This window comes from Epinephelus fuscoguttatus, linkage group LG1 (assembly GCF_011397635.1).
Source record: "Epinephelus fuscoguttatus linkage group LG1, E.fuscoguttatus.final_Chr_v1".
NCBI classification, from domain to species: domain Eukaryota; kingdom Metazoa; phylum Chordata; class Actinopteri; order Perciformes; family Serranidae; genus Epinephelus; species Epinephelus fuscoguttatus.
The window spans coordinates 47,975,344-47,991,060 of record NC_064752.1 but is presented as its reverse complement, the minus strand read 5'-3'; the positions used below and the strand labels follow the sequence as shown (position 1 = coordinate 47,991,060).

The 15,717-nt window shown below is 40.5% G+C and overlaps 1 protein-coding gene across 1 annotated transcript in view; it reads right to left on the bottom strand.

Annotated features, from left to right (window-relative positions):
- mfsd4aa (major facilitator superfamily domain containing 4Aa) overlaps nt 1–1,145 on the bottom strand; it is a 31,119-nt gene extending 29,974 nt beyond the window's left edge. The window contains exon 1 of the mRNA XM_049571228.1: nt 840–1,145. Within this exon, the coding sequence (XP_049427185.1) occupies nt 840–1,072 (233 nt within the window). The 5' untranslated portion in view covers nt 1,073–1,145. The remainder of the gene's footprint in view (nt 1–839) is intronic.
- Between the last annotated feature and the right edge of the window lie 14,572 nt (nt 1,146–15,717).

Genomic DNA, 15,717 nt, shown 5'->3' with positions numbered 1-15,717 from the left:
TTAACCTGCATTTTCTTGACTTCGGTGTTCCTTATTGTTTGCTGTATGTGTACAAATTATACAAATTGACCTGTAAATATTTGTTCTTTCTTCTGACCTTATTAAAACTAAAAGGATTGAGGTGTAAATGATTGTCTTTGCCACAAACTGGGCTTGCACATTTTTTAGGTGACAAAATATTCTTACGTGCCTACTAAGAAAATATTTCATACTTTACATATGTTTTTCTGTTAATGGGCTGTGTATTGCCAAATATACTGCATATCTCTTTGTTTGCCAAACAGTCATTCACAGACACAGAAATGTACAGTCTGTTCTTCTGTGTGATGTGACCAGGCCTGGGATACAAGCTTGAGAATTTTGCAGCAGTAAAACAACATGTACTTTGGATTGATCTCTGCAACAATATTGTAATGGTGTCTTGTAAATTCACGAGGGCTCGGGGATATGTTTGTGTGCATGACACATAAATACAGAAAATGTGGCATGAGACCCCTTACACAAGTAATGCCACAATTTCCGTGGCAGATCTCTTAACCATGTCATCAGTATAAAATCATCTCACTTCCATCAGTGGGACTGATGGGACCTCAAAAAGCCTGGATTGAAAAGTTTGGTTTTGCTTACATTTTTTTTTTTAGTTTTGTTTAGTTTTTAGTTTAGTTTTTTAGAGGCATACTATGGCGACTACAATGACTCTGTTGAGTACTGCAGACACAATTAGTCCTAATGGGAATACCACTAGAATATCACATTGACTAACAGCACCGGCACAGTGTCAGACAACAGGACACCCACTCAGTATGGACACCCACTCAGTATTCATTACACATACTCACGTTTTCTTGAAGAGCCCTCCCAGGCCGCTGCCTACCAACAGGAAGAACTGCTGGGAAAAGAAGACCCAGGTGATCTGCTGCAGGGTGGACTGAGTCTGACACCTCAGGTCCAGAATGGTGGGTCCCAGGAAGGCGATGCACAGGCCGAAGCTAAAGAACACACTCCAGTAGGTGAAAGTATGCTGCCAGTTGTGCTTAAACAGCGACCAGATCCGCTCATCCAGCAGCTTCATGTCGACCTTTCAGAGCTGCAGTGGCCCGACAGCTGCCAACTGCTCAGTGACACTGACGCCGTGGAGCTCTCACACTCAGCCACACAAAGTGCCAACGAAGAAAGTAAACAGTGCCTCACAAGTAACTCCCCCTGTGCACGTTGCAGTCCACTGCCAGTTGTCCTACTGACGGATGTGGCTCTGATTGGCTGATGTCCCAAAGTAGGCTACCGCCCATTGTCAGACTGTTTTGAGATTAGTTGTTCTGTGATGCAGGAAAACTAAAGTCTTGCAAACAGTCCATTTCCATTAACAATACAGCACTGTCCATACATGAATACACTGAACTTGTTGTCTTTATGACATAACTTTATTTAGCCTCTATGTGATCCAATATGATTGATATAGGCTGCTGAGAAAACTACTCAGTAGTCTGTATTCCGGACAACGCCTCTCACCCCGTGAATGTCACTCTGTCTGGAGTCATATCAGAGCACATTCAGCCGTAGACTTAGACCACCGAGGTCTTCTAGTGTAGTGTAGCTCGGCAGTGGTTTTTGCTTTTTGCTTTTGCTCCTGTATGTCACTGTACGTCTTTGTTATAAATGCAGTGTTTGGAGAGAAAAATGTCTATGGTTAGCACTGTCGCCACACAGCAAGACGTTTCAGGGTTTGAATCCACTGGCCTTCTGTTTAGAATTTACATGTTCATAGGCTACTGTGTCAGCGTGGGTTTCCTCCAGGTTGTCCGGAGTCCTCCCACAGTCCAAAGACCTGCAGGTTAGGTCAACTGGTGATTGTAAATTGGCCGTAGGTGCAGTGGCGTAAGGTATTATGCTATTATGACGGCCCCTTGTTATATAGGCCTATATAACGTGGCAATAAGACACACTGTTAGTAAATATATATACACGAGACACACGGTTAGTAAAAAAAATATGAATATATGTATATATTTACTAAGAGTGTGTCTTACTGCCAGTGCAGATGTGCCCAGCTTGTCAGTCTTGGGAGATTTTGCACCTAAACTAGCTACTGTAAATCGCATCGTCTCGTTACGTGATTAAACAGAGACTTGATATTGGACAACATCAACATAGGCTACATATTACCCAGCAGTTATCATTACATATCTGTATATGACAAAAACTACAAAAAAGGAAATTATTAGTTTAACTAAATAGTTTTTATACTGAATTATAGTTTTTTTATAGTTCATGTAGAATAAGCATATAATTTGTTATAGATTGACACTTTAGAAAAATAAATGAATAAAAACAGAAAACCATGACAGAGATGGGTTTGCCTTTTTGAGGGAATATAGAGAATCACACCACTGGGGATTAACTTGAGTTCTTCTTCTTTCACCTCTGGCTATACACTCACTATATGTAGGCGTGAATGGGAAGGGCCATCTGTCTCTATATGTCAGTCCTGTGATAGTCTGATAAGCTGCTCAGGTCCACCCTGCCTTCCACTCCAGAGCCCACACAACCCTGGACCAGGATAAGCAGTTAAGAATAATGAACAAATGAAGATAGGTAGGTAGATTCCTTATTTATGCTCTTTTAAAAATAGAATACAATAGAATATAAAAACAAGTCATATTTGAATTTAAAATTCGGCCCTTTCACTGTCTACAAAAGATCAAGACACATTAGATCATGATGCTGTAGCTATTGATGCAGGTATACATTCTGTACACCTGTCTCCATCATCAGCTGTGCATCAGTTAAAATAAAATAAAATAAAATAAAATACACTGCTCAAAAAAATGAAGGGAACACTTAAATCACACATCCCAGATCTCGATGAATGAAATATTCCAGAAGAAAAACTTTACTAATTACATAGTGTAATTCGTTGAGAACAAACTAATGTAAGAACAATCCATGGAAACCAAAATCATTAACTCATTTAGGACTGGATTCAGAATCATACCCAAAATCAAAGTGGAAAAATCAGATCACAGGCTGATCCAACTTCTGTGAATTTCCTCAGGACAACTCATAATGTGGCTTAGTAGTGTGTATGGCCTCCACATGCCTGTATACATTCCCTACAATGTCTGGGTATGCTCCTGATGAGACAACGGATGGTCTCCTGGGGGATCTCCTCCCAGACCTGGATCAGGGCATCAGTCAGCTCCTGGACAGTCTGTGGTGCGATGTGGCAGCGGTGGATGCTACGATGCATGATGTCCCAAAGATGCTGGAGAACAGGCGGACCAGTCAATAGCATCAATGCTTCAGTCATCCAGGAACTGCTGACACACTCCAGCCACATGAGGCTGGGCATTATCATGCATCAGAATGAACCCAGGGCCCACTGCACCAGCATATGGTCTGACAGTGGGTCTGAGGATCTCATCCCGGTATCTAACAGCAGACAGGGTACCTCTGGCTAGCACATGGAGGTCTGTGCGGCCCTCCAAGGATATGGCTCCCCAGCCCATCACTGACCCACCACCAAACCGGTCATGCTGGTGGATGTTGCAGGCAGCAGAACATTCTCATTGGCGTCTCCAGACTCTGTCACATCTGTCACACACGCTCAGTGTGAACCTGCTCTCATCTGTGAAGAGAACAGGGCGCCAGTGACGAATCTTGCAAATGTCAATCAGGCTGCACAGGCCCCACTTGTGGACGTCGGGCCCTTATGCCATCCACATGGAGTCTGTTTCTGACAGTTTGGGCAGAAACTTGCACACGAGTGGCCTGTTGGAGGTCATTTTGGAGGACTCTGGCAGTGCTCCTCCTGTTCCTCCTTGCACAAAGAAGCAGATAGTGTTCCAGCTGCTGGGTTGTTGCCCTCCTAAGGCCCCCTCCACCTCTCCTGGTGAACTGCTCCTCCATGCTCTTGACACTGTGCTGGGAGACACAGCAAACCTCCTGGCCACTGCGCGTATGGATGTGCCATTCTGCAGTAGCTGCACTACCTGAGCAAGTTCTGTGGGCTGCATATACAGCCTCATGATACCACTAGTGGTGAGGGCACTGGAAAAATGCAAAACTAGCCAAGAATCAACCAGAAAGGATGCAGAGAGGGAAATGGTCTGTCACCACCTGTGTAACCATTCCTAAATAGGGGTTGTCTTGGTAACTGCCTCTCCTTTCCACCTGTTGTCTGTCCAATTTGCACAGCAGCAGGTGAAATTGATTCACAATCAGTATTGCTTCCTAACTGGACAGGTTGATATCACAGGAGCTTGACTGACTTACACTGTGAGGATTATGTGTTCCCTATATTTTTTTGAGCAGTGTAAAATAAAGCCAAGGTGTACTAACCTGCAGTGGAGTGATAGCACCATCTTCTGTTCATAATATGTAATTGTATGCACCAAAAACTACATCATATCATAACTAACTACCTAAGGAGCCAGAGAAAAAAGACATTGATCAGGTCAGTGTGTGCCTGCCTCTCGTCCAGTATCAGCTGGGATAGGCTCCTGCCCCCCCCGACCCACAAGAGGATAAGTGGTTAGCCTATTAAAATGGATGGATGAATACATTTTATGCCTGTTGCCAGTCACAGCACATTCAATTTCTCATTTCATAACAGTGTAGACAAATCACACAAAATATCATATCTCATACAAAACCTAAATGTATCGTCTATAAAACACTCAGAGATCTGCAGGTTTTATTCATTATTTTATTTCAAATAGAGTGTTCTACTTTTTTAATGCATATAACTCACTAAGAAAGATGACAACAGCTGTTAAAATACATATATGTTATTTATTTTTCATAGCTTTATTCACCACAGCTAATCCCACAGTAATACATCTGCCAATGAGGGAAGGACAAGGGAAGAAGAAGTGTACCATCCACAGGTCATCTCTCTGAAGTCTCAGCAAGTGTGCCCGGAATTTCTCTCTTTACTGCCTTTAGCTTTGCTTGCACTCACTGACAGGTGAACAAAGGGTTGAATGGTCATAACATAATTGTTTCTTCAGCTTCACACACTTTTAGAGGTAGAACAATCTTTCAGCAGTCATATAACTTACTCACTGGTATTTGTCTCTGTACTCATACACAAACTTACCTCTCCTGAGCTGCACATACTGTATATGACCGCGATGGAATGCTTTAGGGGTTCACTGCCTGGCTTACGGGCCAAGTAACTTGCGCTGTGCCTGACTCAGTAAGTCAAATTACATTGGGCCGTTCAATACGGATATTTGACTATTCGTTCAAACATATAGAGTTTGAGAGCTTGAATGGGTTCAGCGGAACGTTCAGTGTGACAGCGACTTTCACATGATAAAGTAAATAAACTAACTATGCTAACAACAGGTTGCCAGAGTGCAACAACTTTTTTTGCTGACACTAGATATCAAGCAAAAGCCCGAGACTGTATCATAGTAGTTGCTGTGAGCTGTGAATTCACCATTTCCACACAGGGGGCATGAGTTAATGTTGTCTCTAAGCCTAACCATTCAAAGCCTCTCCTCCTCTGGCCGAATGCCTGTGTTTCAGCAGCTACCTGTATTGAAGAGCAGCATGAAAGTGAGGAGCACTCACTTTGTAGCTAAATCTGGGGACCAAAACGAACCTAGTTTATTGCTCGACTTGACTGAATTTAGTCAACTGGGGGGGGGGGGGGGGTCTCCGACCTAATCTGAATGTCTGACTTTCAGGGGGCAGCCCTAACTCTAACACACTCTTCTTTTAATATTCAAACCAACAACTCTCTGTTTACTGGTTAGCCTCTCTACCTCATTCTTTCCCAAACAGACTCAAGGCGTCATTCCAGTGGCATCTTTGCATTAGGGGCACGGCCCCACCAGAGAGCGCTGCTGTGCAGGGGAGGATTATAAGCTTTTATAAGTTTTCCTGTGTCAAAAATATCATTGAGCATAAGTTAATAATAAATTCAACTTTGTCCCCTATGAAATGTCCGCAGTTTTCATTTGATGAACGCAATTTCCTCTGTAGACACTTTTTGAAGTGTAGTTGTGTGTGAATAGTTGGCTGAGCCTGATGAGCCTCCTCTCTTTCCGCTCGGTGGGGAAAAGCCCAGATGGCCCTGCGCCTGCAGTGTTTTGGACTGGTGAACTGCTGCGCGCGTAAAGCGCACACTTCAATTTCGGCAGTGGGGCCTGAAGTTCAGGGCCCCAGAGCGCTTCTCATTGGCTAATTTGAAGCAAGGGCGGGCACTGCACAGGTCTTGCTAGCTTGGCTAACGTAGGCTACGTAACATAGCTAATCACGTTTCATTCAATCATTGCATGATGAATCGAGTGGACTACTTGGCTAGTGTGCGATTTAGCACTTTACAACTTTAACAAAAGTCAGAAATAAAACGTTTGGGACCACATCGGCCGAAGGATTTAGTTATTTCTCAAGAGGGAAAGGACAAAACTAGATAGGCTATTCAACCAGGAGTGGTTTAAGTGGAAAACTTGGTTAACCGGGAGCTTGTCAAAAAGGCCTCTACTGCTTTCCATGTCTGCTCTTTTGTAGTTTACATAATGTTTGAATTATAGTGGAATTTGTGTAATGCGTTACTGGCGATACATGTGTGGGTGTGTGTGGGGGACACAACCTCACGTGGGCTCCCCGAAGGAGCTGTTCACCTGTCTGTGGTGCTGACATGGCTGTTTGGCTGTGGTAAATTGCTTATACATCCATGGTATATTGTGTGTGGTGGCTTTGTATATTCAAAACTGTGTTTTTATTGTTGTCACTTTGTTGTTTCGATCTTGAGTATTTGATATTGTGAAATCTTGAACACTGTCATTTGGTGGTGCTATTGATATGATAATATATGTCGCCAAATTGGCATTATTTGTGTGATGGCATTATTCAGCTGCAATTTTGTCGTAAAAGGTGCTGTGGTCCCCTCTCTCACTTGCTACTGTGCTTTTGTTGTGATGGTATGAGAGTAATATGTGGTATTTCTGGATTGCATTATAAGATTTTCCTGCATGGCCCCACCAGAATTTCCACACCAAAATCGCCACTGCGTCATTCATTTGCTCTTACTTAATGACTTCAGTTCTTTATGAGTTCAATACTGTGGATGGGACCCAATCATCTAGAAGCGTTAAATCAAAGGCAACTGTTGCAGTACATTTTTAAAATACATTTTACCTCCCCTCTAAAAGACCTCCTCAGTTGTGACTGACTGGTTGGGAGTGCTGGGCATTTTACCTCTGCAGGGTCCTTCACACATTGAAACTCACTCTTTTTTATTGGGTGGGGTAGTTAAGCGGAATTTTATACTTGTTTATAGATATTTATAAACCCAGAACTCCTGGCTTTTATTTAAGCTTTTATTTACTTTTATTTCACAGGTAAAAAATAATGAATTGTGAAGACAATACAGCCTCCACAAAATAGCATTTTAAAGGGCCAGTGTGCAAAATGGGTTGAAAACAGTGACATCAGTGGCCAAATTCTAGATTGCAGGGTTCACTCGCTCACCCCTCCTGTCGGGTAAATGACGGAGGCCTCGTAGGGACAAAAAACCTTGCGCACGAGTTTTTCAGGAGTAGGTCTATCTAGTGATGAGGTGAATGTTTATTTCTTCTTCTCAAGGCCAGTTGTCTATTTTATCTAGCAATGATGAGATGCGCTGTCTTCAGTCATGATACAAGCTAATAGCAGTGGGGGGCTTCACCTCATTACCTTGAACACTAAGGGATTAAATCACCCCGCCAAAAGGAAAAAATGCTTGTCATTTTTAAAATCCAAAAACTGCGATGTAGCATTTCTGCAGGAAACGCATATGAAAGACCAAGAGTATTTGAGACTGTGTACCGGTTGTGTGGGTAAAGTTATACTACTAACTACTAAAGTATACTATAATATACAATATTAGTGCACAAACATTTACCATTTAAATATATCAAAGAATCTGTTGACACATCGGAAAGGTTTGTTTCTGTCTTAGCTGAAATCCAGGGACAAACAGCGATTCTTGCTTGTGTGTACGCGCCTTGTGCCAACTCTAGTTTATTGTCAGAACCCACCTTTAAAGAGTCACTCAGAGATAAGATCAATCATTTCATAGAGGAAAACTCTCCAAGCTCCCCATCAGCAGGAATTTTGTGGGAGGCACTTAAAGCATTCCTCAGGGGTCATATAATACAACACGCATCTTGGAAAAAACCAACTGTCAAAAACAGATAAGCTGCTCTAGAGGGAAAAATTAAAGAGGCCGAAGGTAATTTCAAGTTGAACATGTCCTCAGCTAACTTAATATTGTTGTCCAGACTGAAATACGAATACAGTTTGATTGAGTCGAAGAAGGCGGAATTTGCTCTTTTTACAGCTCGTCAAAAACAATTTGAAGAAGGAGATAAGGCTAGCAAAATGCTCGCCAGATATATTAAAATTAAGGAGCTGGCATGTGTCATACCAGCTATAAGGGAGCCCAACGGTCAGCTTCACTCTGACACTATGGTCTACAATATATTTAAATCTATCTATATGGACTCATACTCATCTGAACTTGTGGTTGATAATGAAGAAATTAACCCCTTCTTGGCAAAATTGAATCTTCCCTCCTTGTCAGAGGAACAGCAGAAAAAATTAGACGATCCCATAACAGTAAATGAAATTATTGACGTTATCCAAAAGTTACCAAACGGCAAAGCCCCAGGCTTGGATGGCTTCACAGACGAATTTTTTAAATTGTACATGAATGAGGTATCACCTCTTCTCTTAGAGATGTATACAGAATCTCTCAGAGTAGGCTCTCTACCACCCACACTTAATGAAGCTTTGATAACTTTAATTCTCAAAAAGACAAGGACGCTACTGAGTGTAAGAGCTATAGGCCAATATCATTAATAGGGCAGGATCGTAAGATCTTGGCAAAAATTTTGGCAAACAGATTAGATAAAATTATTACCCATCTCATTAACCCAGACCAGGTGGGGTTTATTCGATCTTGGAACTTTTCAGATAACATAAGACGCTTTATTGATGTAATGTGGGCTTCTCAAAATGTAAGTTCTCCTGTCGCAGCCATCTCATTAGACGGCGAGAAGGCGTTCGATAGAGTGGAATGGCCCTTTTTGATTGGTACTTTAAAGGCTTTTGGCTTTGGGAATGGATTCATGTCCTGGGTTAGGTTGCTATATTCAAACCCCTGGGCAGTAGTCTTGACAAATGGCATGATTTCGGCACAATTTGATTTACATAGAGAAACAAGACAGGGGTGTCCCCTGTCCCCCCTCCTCTTTGCGCTAATTCTGGAACCTATCTGACAAAATCCCCTGTTTCCAGGTGTCCAGATCAGCCAAAGGTCACATAAATTAATGTCCTATGCTGATGATATTTTATTGTTTGTATCTCAGCCCGATCGCTCCATGCCTGCAGTTCTAGATCAAATGAAATCCTTTTCAGAAGTCTCAGGATATAAAATAAATTGGACGAAGTTGGAGGCCTTGCCCCTGACATCCTACTGCCCTAAAACCCTTTTTCAACCAGGTGCCTTTCAGTGGCCTACTAAAGGAATTACTTATTTTGGTATTGTTTTCCCCCCTAACCTCCGCTCCTTAGTACAGGTGAACTTTGAACCCTGTCTTAACCGGCTTAGGGCAGATATAGACCGTTGGACCCCCCTTTACCTCTCTTTGTGGGGAAAAGTGAACGTTATTAAAATGTTGAGTGTTCCTAAATTCCACTACCTGCTCCAAGCTCTTCCCTTAGATATCCCTCGTAATTATTTTAAACAGTTCGACCAGTCGTGTAAAAAATTCTTACGGGGTAATGGCCGTCCTAGAGTTAACCTTAAGAAACTACAGAGACCAGTGGACAAAAGGGACATGGGCTTTCCGAATTTGTTGCTGTACCACTACGCCTTCGGCCTTAGACACCTGGCTCACTGGTCACTACCGCCAGAGAGGGCACCTCCCTGGCTCTCAATTGAGAGCTCTCTTTTAGATTTTTTACCTCCTCTCTCACTGATCCCTGCCCCTTTACCTATGAAGGCTAAGACTCATCCCATTATCCTGCACTTGAAAGGAATCTGGAAAAAAGTGTCTAGTGCATATAAGTCAAATTCTTATCTATTCCCTTCAGCATGGCTGTGGCTGAATCCAAAACTCCAAATTGATAAAAAAAAAACCCTTTTATTGGAAAATATGGGCTGAAAAAGGCATTATGACTCTAAAGGATATATATAATGCATCCGTACCTAAATCTTTTACTATGTTGAAAGAGGAATATGATATACCTCAGAATCAATTTTGGAGATACCTGCAAATTAGACACTTACTTAACCATGCTGTTCCAAATCCTCAAGTGACTCTTTCAAGTCCAGATATCCTTAAGGAAATACTTGGTGCCTTTGGTAAGGGTAAAGAGGCCTCATTATTCTACTCTGCTCTATTGGATAGGCTAGGTGAGCAGACGGATGGCCTCAGATGGACATGGGAGGCAGACCTAAGTCTGTCATTTAGTGATAAAGAGTGGAGCTCCATTTTGCAAAACCTTAAAAAATCTTCTCGAGAGATCAGGACTAGATTAATACAATTTAAAATCCTAAATAGGGCTTATTGGACCCCTACAAAATTACATAGGGCGGGGTTAAGGGAGGACCCAACATGCTGGAAATGTAAGCAGGCCCCAGGCACCCTTATGCATTTGCTAAGGTCCTGCCCCAAGGTTCAGATGTGGTGGACAGCAATTCATGAAAACATTAAACTAATCATGGGTCAAGACATTCCTTTCCGACCTAGTTTGTATGTTCTGGGGGACCCTGCCCCTTTAAAGGGCATTCCTGAATCACATACAAAATGAATCCATACAGCCATCATGCTGGGTCGTAAACTACTTATTAGGGAGTGGAAATCAGAAGATCTCCCCCCATCTAGCTTGTGGTTCACTTATTTAGGTACAGTAGCAGCATATGAAGAGTTGTCATATAGGATGATACAACAGCTTGACACATACCATGCTAAATGGGGAAAATATATTGATTTTATTAAAGGGCCATGATCTTTAAGAAAGCTGCCTTTTATAGGTCTAGTGCGGTCTAGTGCGTCTAGTGCGATGTGGTGAAGTAACCTTTACTCCTGCTGTCTGTCTAAAACCACCATTGAAGACTATAATTATTAGACAACTGAATGCCTTTGAACGTTTTTTTTTTTTTTTTTTTTTTTTTTTGGTTATGTGGTACTTGTGTTGTACACTGTAGGTGGATATCCTGTTTAGGTGTCTGTATTGTTTTGTTTGTTACTGTAATGTATTGTCCTGAAATATGGAAAATAAAAACTTTGGTCATAAAAAAAGTATTTGTTTGGATAACGTGTTAAGTATAGGACAGTTGTTTTGTCAGTGAACCTTGTGAGCTGTAATGGAACCGAATTTTGTAACATTACCTTTGTTAAATGTTGCCATTGTTCCTGGTTTAATATGGGTAGAGGAAAAGATTGCTAGCCATTAGGCTAATTCATACAATGTAAAATGCCATAGGTTTGTGTTAAAACATTAGCATGTTGTATTTGTGGGGAAAATGTGTCCAGCAAAAGACAAGGGCTTTGTCTGTGAATGCTGTGAGTTATAATGAAACCGGTTTGCGTACTTGTCTTTGAAATTGTCACTATTAAGCCATGTTTAATGTGTGTTTTGGATGTGTTTTAAATCAACTAAACTTTACAGCACTTCACAGAAACCCCACCGCAGACTAATGTCTGCAGAGTGACACAGACACACCACCGCACAAGTATAATTGGTCACAATGGCGTAGGCCACATGCATAGGCCACAATTTAGGCTATGCATAGAGCTGACACACAAGTATAAATCCGCCTTTTACTGGGCGAGCATGTTTACAAAAGTGACTGACAGGTCTTTTATTGATCAATTGCATCCAATTCTGTACATTTCTAAAGATTATAACCTGACACTGATTTTTATCTTTCTGAGCTGTTTTTCTTCATTGATCCCACTCTATTTGAGCAAATATTTTCTGATAAAAACAATGGAACGTTTCCATCTGTTTTTTCAGCCACCCAAAAATCTAATTTTCACCAAAAGACAAAGAGCTTTAAGGTGCAAGGTGAGTTTGATGAATCCTTTACACTGCATATTATTATCATCAGTGTAGGCCAACTTCAATACGTTAACTTGTATATAACCCAAGACTTTAACTTGGCTTTATTTAAAGGCTGCACACACATCAAGAAACAAAAATTGTAATAATTGGTTGATTAATAAAAGAATAAAATATTTTTTTGAAGTGTATCACTTTACTGGTGTAGTCTAATCAGCTCCACTACAAACTCAGCAGTTTGTTTGCTTAAAATTGGATGTGCTATTATAAGCTTTAATTTCGTAGCCAGTTACAGTACGTATTCTAAGTATTTTCATATAAGGTGTAACCTGATTGTTCTGTGTGTCTGTACACCACAAACATCCGTACTTGCCAGCGAATTGGTACAGGACGTTCTGTTTCCTCTGTGTTTGATCAACACATCCTTGGCAATGGCTATCACACCTGAAGCCAGGGGCATAAATACAGACAGTGCAGGCAGTGTGATTGCACCGGGGCCCCTGGGGTACAGAACCCCATAAAGAGAGTGGACCCTAATTTACCTGTGTTCAAAGAAAAAATATTTAAAAAATAATATTATTAATTTAAAAACAATGCCATTTGCTATATGTCTTCAAAAAGGCAAACCCATCTGTGTAATGGTTTTCTTTTGTCTTTTAACTTTTTTCGATATTCAGTAGCTATGTAAAACACAATTCTATGCTTTTTCTATACACTATAAAATCTAGAAATACACTATAAAAACTATTCAATTAAATTATTAATTTCTTTGACATTTTTGTTAGATATGTAATGATGATTGCTGGGTAATATGTATGTAGATGTTGTCCAATCTCAGGTCTCTATTCGTGTCAAGACAATACATGCACTGGGGCCCATAGTGTGCACAGGGGCCTGTCATGACTCATGACTTCCTCACGCCACTGCCTGAAGTACTTACTCTAACCTACACAACTCATCATGGGTTTATTTGACTTATAGAGATCGAAAGTTTGATTAGAGAACAAAGGAACGCCTCAGTCCCTTTAGGCAAAAGTGTTGTAGGCTAAAAAAGAGGCATATGAAGTCTTTCTGGACTTTTGATTTTACTGTTAGAGGACGCTGATTTGTAGATTGGTATGCCCCTACACTTAACATACATATTGTTGGTCTCACAAAAATATTCCTTTTGTTCTTTAAAATGTTCTACTGATACAATACAATCAGAAGCGTTCCTGTGATGTAAAGAAGATAACTGCTGTTGATGTACAACACATTTTTATTGAAACTATAAAAATAAATCTACATGACCTTTATAGCATTAAAAGTCAGTGTGTGGCATGCCAGGCCAGTAGTGTGATAATTAAACAGCAGAAGGAGTACAGGTCAATAAAGGTAACATTTGATGTTTAATGTTTTTGTATCATCTTTTACTTATTGACAAAACAGGTCGAAATCAAAATATTAAAGACAATAATACAACTAATGTCACTGAATAGTAACCCAGCCGTTTGAGCTGATTGCATGGATTTGGTAGGAAATCTGAAAAGCACTGCACAGTGGCTGCAGGCAGTAAAAAAGTGCAGACGTGCTGAGGAAGTTTTCTATAGGTTTGTAGCGCCTAAACAAATTCTAAATGATCAAGGGAAGACGTTTGTGAAAGAAGTATTAAGGACTACTGCAATGCAAAAGTTATACACAACATTTACAATATAGGTCAGGATTTATTTAATGCATATGACAGTTTTGATTTTTTTCCCCCTATATGTTTCTTAATACAGACAAATAAAATATTCTGCATAGTACTCAGCATTGAAAGAAATCTCTGTGCCCCTTTATCATCTGCAGACATGGCTTAGTTGAAAGGATGAGTAAGACCATACAGAGGTATAATGTCCATTTCCACTTTTTATATGTATAGTTAATTTTACTTTAGATCCTAAAAAAATATACTTATGCACAAATTCTTTGTTCTTCATCTTTTTTTTTTTTTTGCTTCTTTTTTAGGCCACTGTCCAAACTGGTGAAAGACAGACCTGACAAATGGGACAAACATTTGGACGCCGTCATGTTTGGCTTGAGGACACACAGTCAAATGACAACAAAGTTTACACCTTCTCTTTATCTCTTTATTGTCTGGAAGAGAGGCAAGGTACCCCTCTGGAATCCTTGCTGAATACAGGGTGAGTTACACTTACAAACATATTTTAGTAATGTTTATAATAATAATAATAATAATAATAATAATAATAATAATAATAAATACATAGCACCTTTCAAAGGAGAAATGCAGCACAAAGGTCTTTACAACAAGGGCATTATAAGCACTGAGTGCTTAACATGACAATTGACATAGTAAACATAAAACAAACAAGGCAATTCAATATAAAAGGAAAGTTAAAATAGTCTAAAACAAAGATTAACTGATTCAACAATTTTCATATATGAGTGGGGGTATTTTGAGATTCTATTCGTTGAAATCTCATATAGTTTTTTCTCTTGTGTCACCTTTTAGGCCCTCATACGTCATTAACAATCAGAGCCCATAATTCCCAACAGGCACAGACTCACCAACAGACACTGATTAACCAAAACAAGTGTCTTTCAGCTTAAACTAACTAAAACATAAAATAAAATTTAACAAAGAAAAGGCAGGGCTACCCCTAATTTCTATGTGGGCATGAAAGTGTGAAGGTTGAATGTAAGGATCCAGTAGAGGAAAAGGGTGCAAGCAAGATCCAAACTCCTTTGCATCCTGCACTACAGTCGCTATTGTAGGAAAAAGTGTGGATCTTGTGGACAGCCAAGGTAGATCCACAACATCATCACCTTTCTGGATTAGTTCTGGACTGTGTTTCACCCCCCACAACACGGGAATAGCAATTTGCTTTGATGACAAATCTGTCATCAAAGTTTCCTGAGTTTCCTGAGTTTCCTCTAAACTTGAGTGCCAAACCTCCTATACTGAAGAAACAAACACAGAGAGACACAATACAAACCACACCAGATGGTACAGACCACAGGCAGATTTTCTAGAATACTGCTGTATTTTTGGACCTTTTTTAGGTGGTTTCTGTTTCTTTTTCCTTGTTTCATGTATTCATTCATGTTTAGTCTGTTTCCTATTTTATTTTTTAGGTTCACTCCCCATGTGTCCATCTGTCCCTCACTAGTCCTGGGGTTCATCTCAATACCTGATTTCGCATCCACGTTTCCCTCACTTGCGTCTCTTCCTTGCATCTTGGCTCTGCCCTCATAAGGCACAGGGGAGAGATGAGAGGATGAGACATGAGGAGAGAGGAAACAAGGAAATATGTCTTTAGAGAATTTTGTTATTCTATTTATTTACCTTTATTAGGAAGTCCCATTGAGACTGAAAATCTCTTTTACAAGAGAGACCTGGCCAAGGTAGCAGCCTATCAGAACACATTTAAAATGCAACAAATACAACATGTAGTACAGAAATCCCAAATAAAACAACTATTCAAACAAAGTGGCCTCTCAAGAATTACAAGGACATGTCTCTATCACCACATTCCCTTGAATTCATCCAAGGATACAAGTATTTCTAATTTTAGATCTTTTTGAAGATTGTTCCATGTCTGAGGTGTAGGAGAATGTAGTTTTCCCCAGATCTGCTAAAACCCGGGGTAGATTTAAAAGCACCCACTTGGA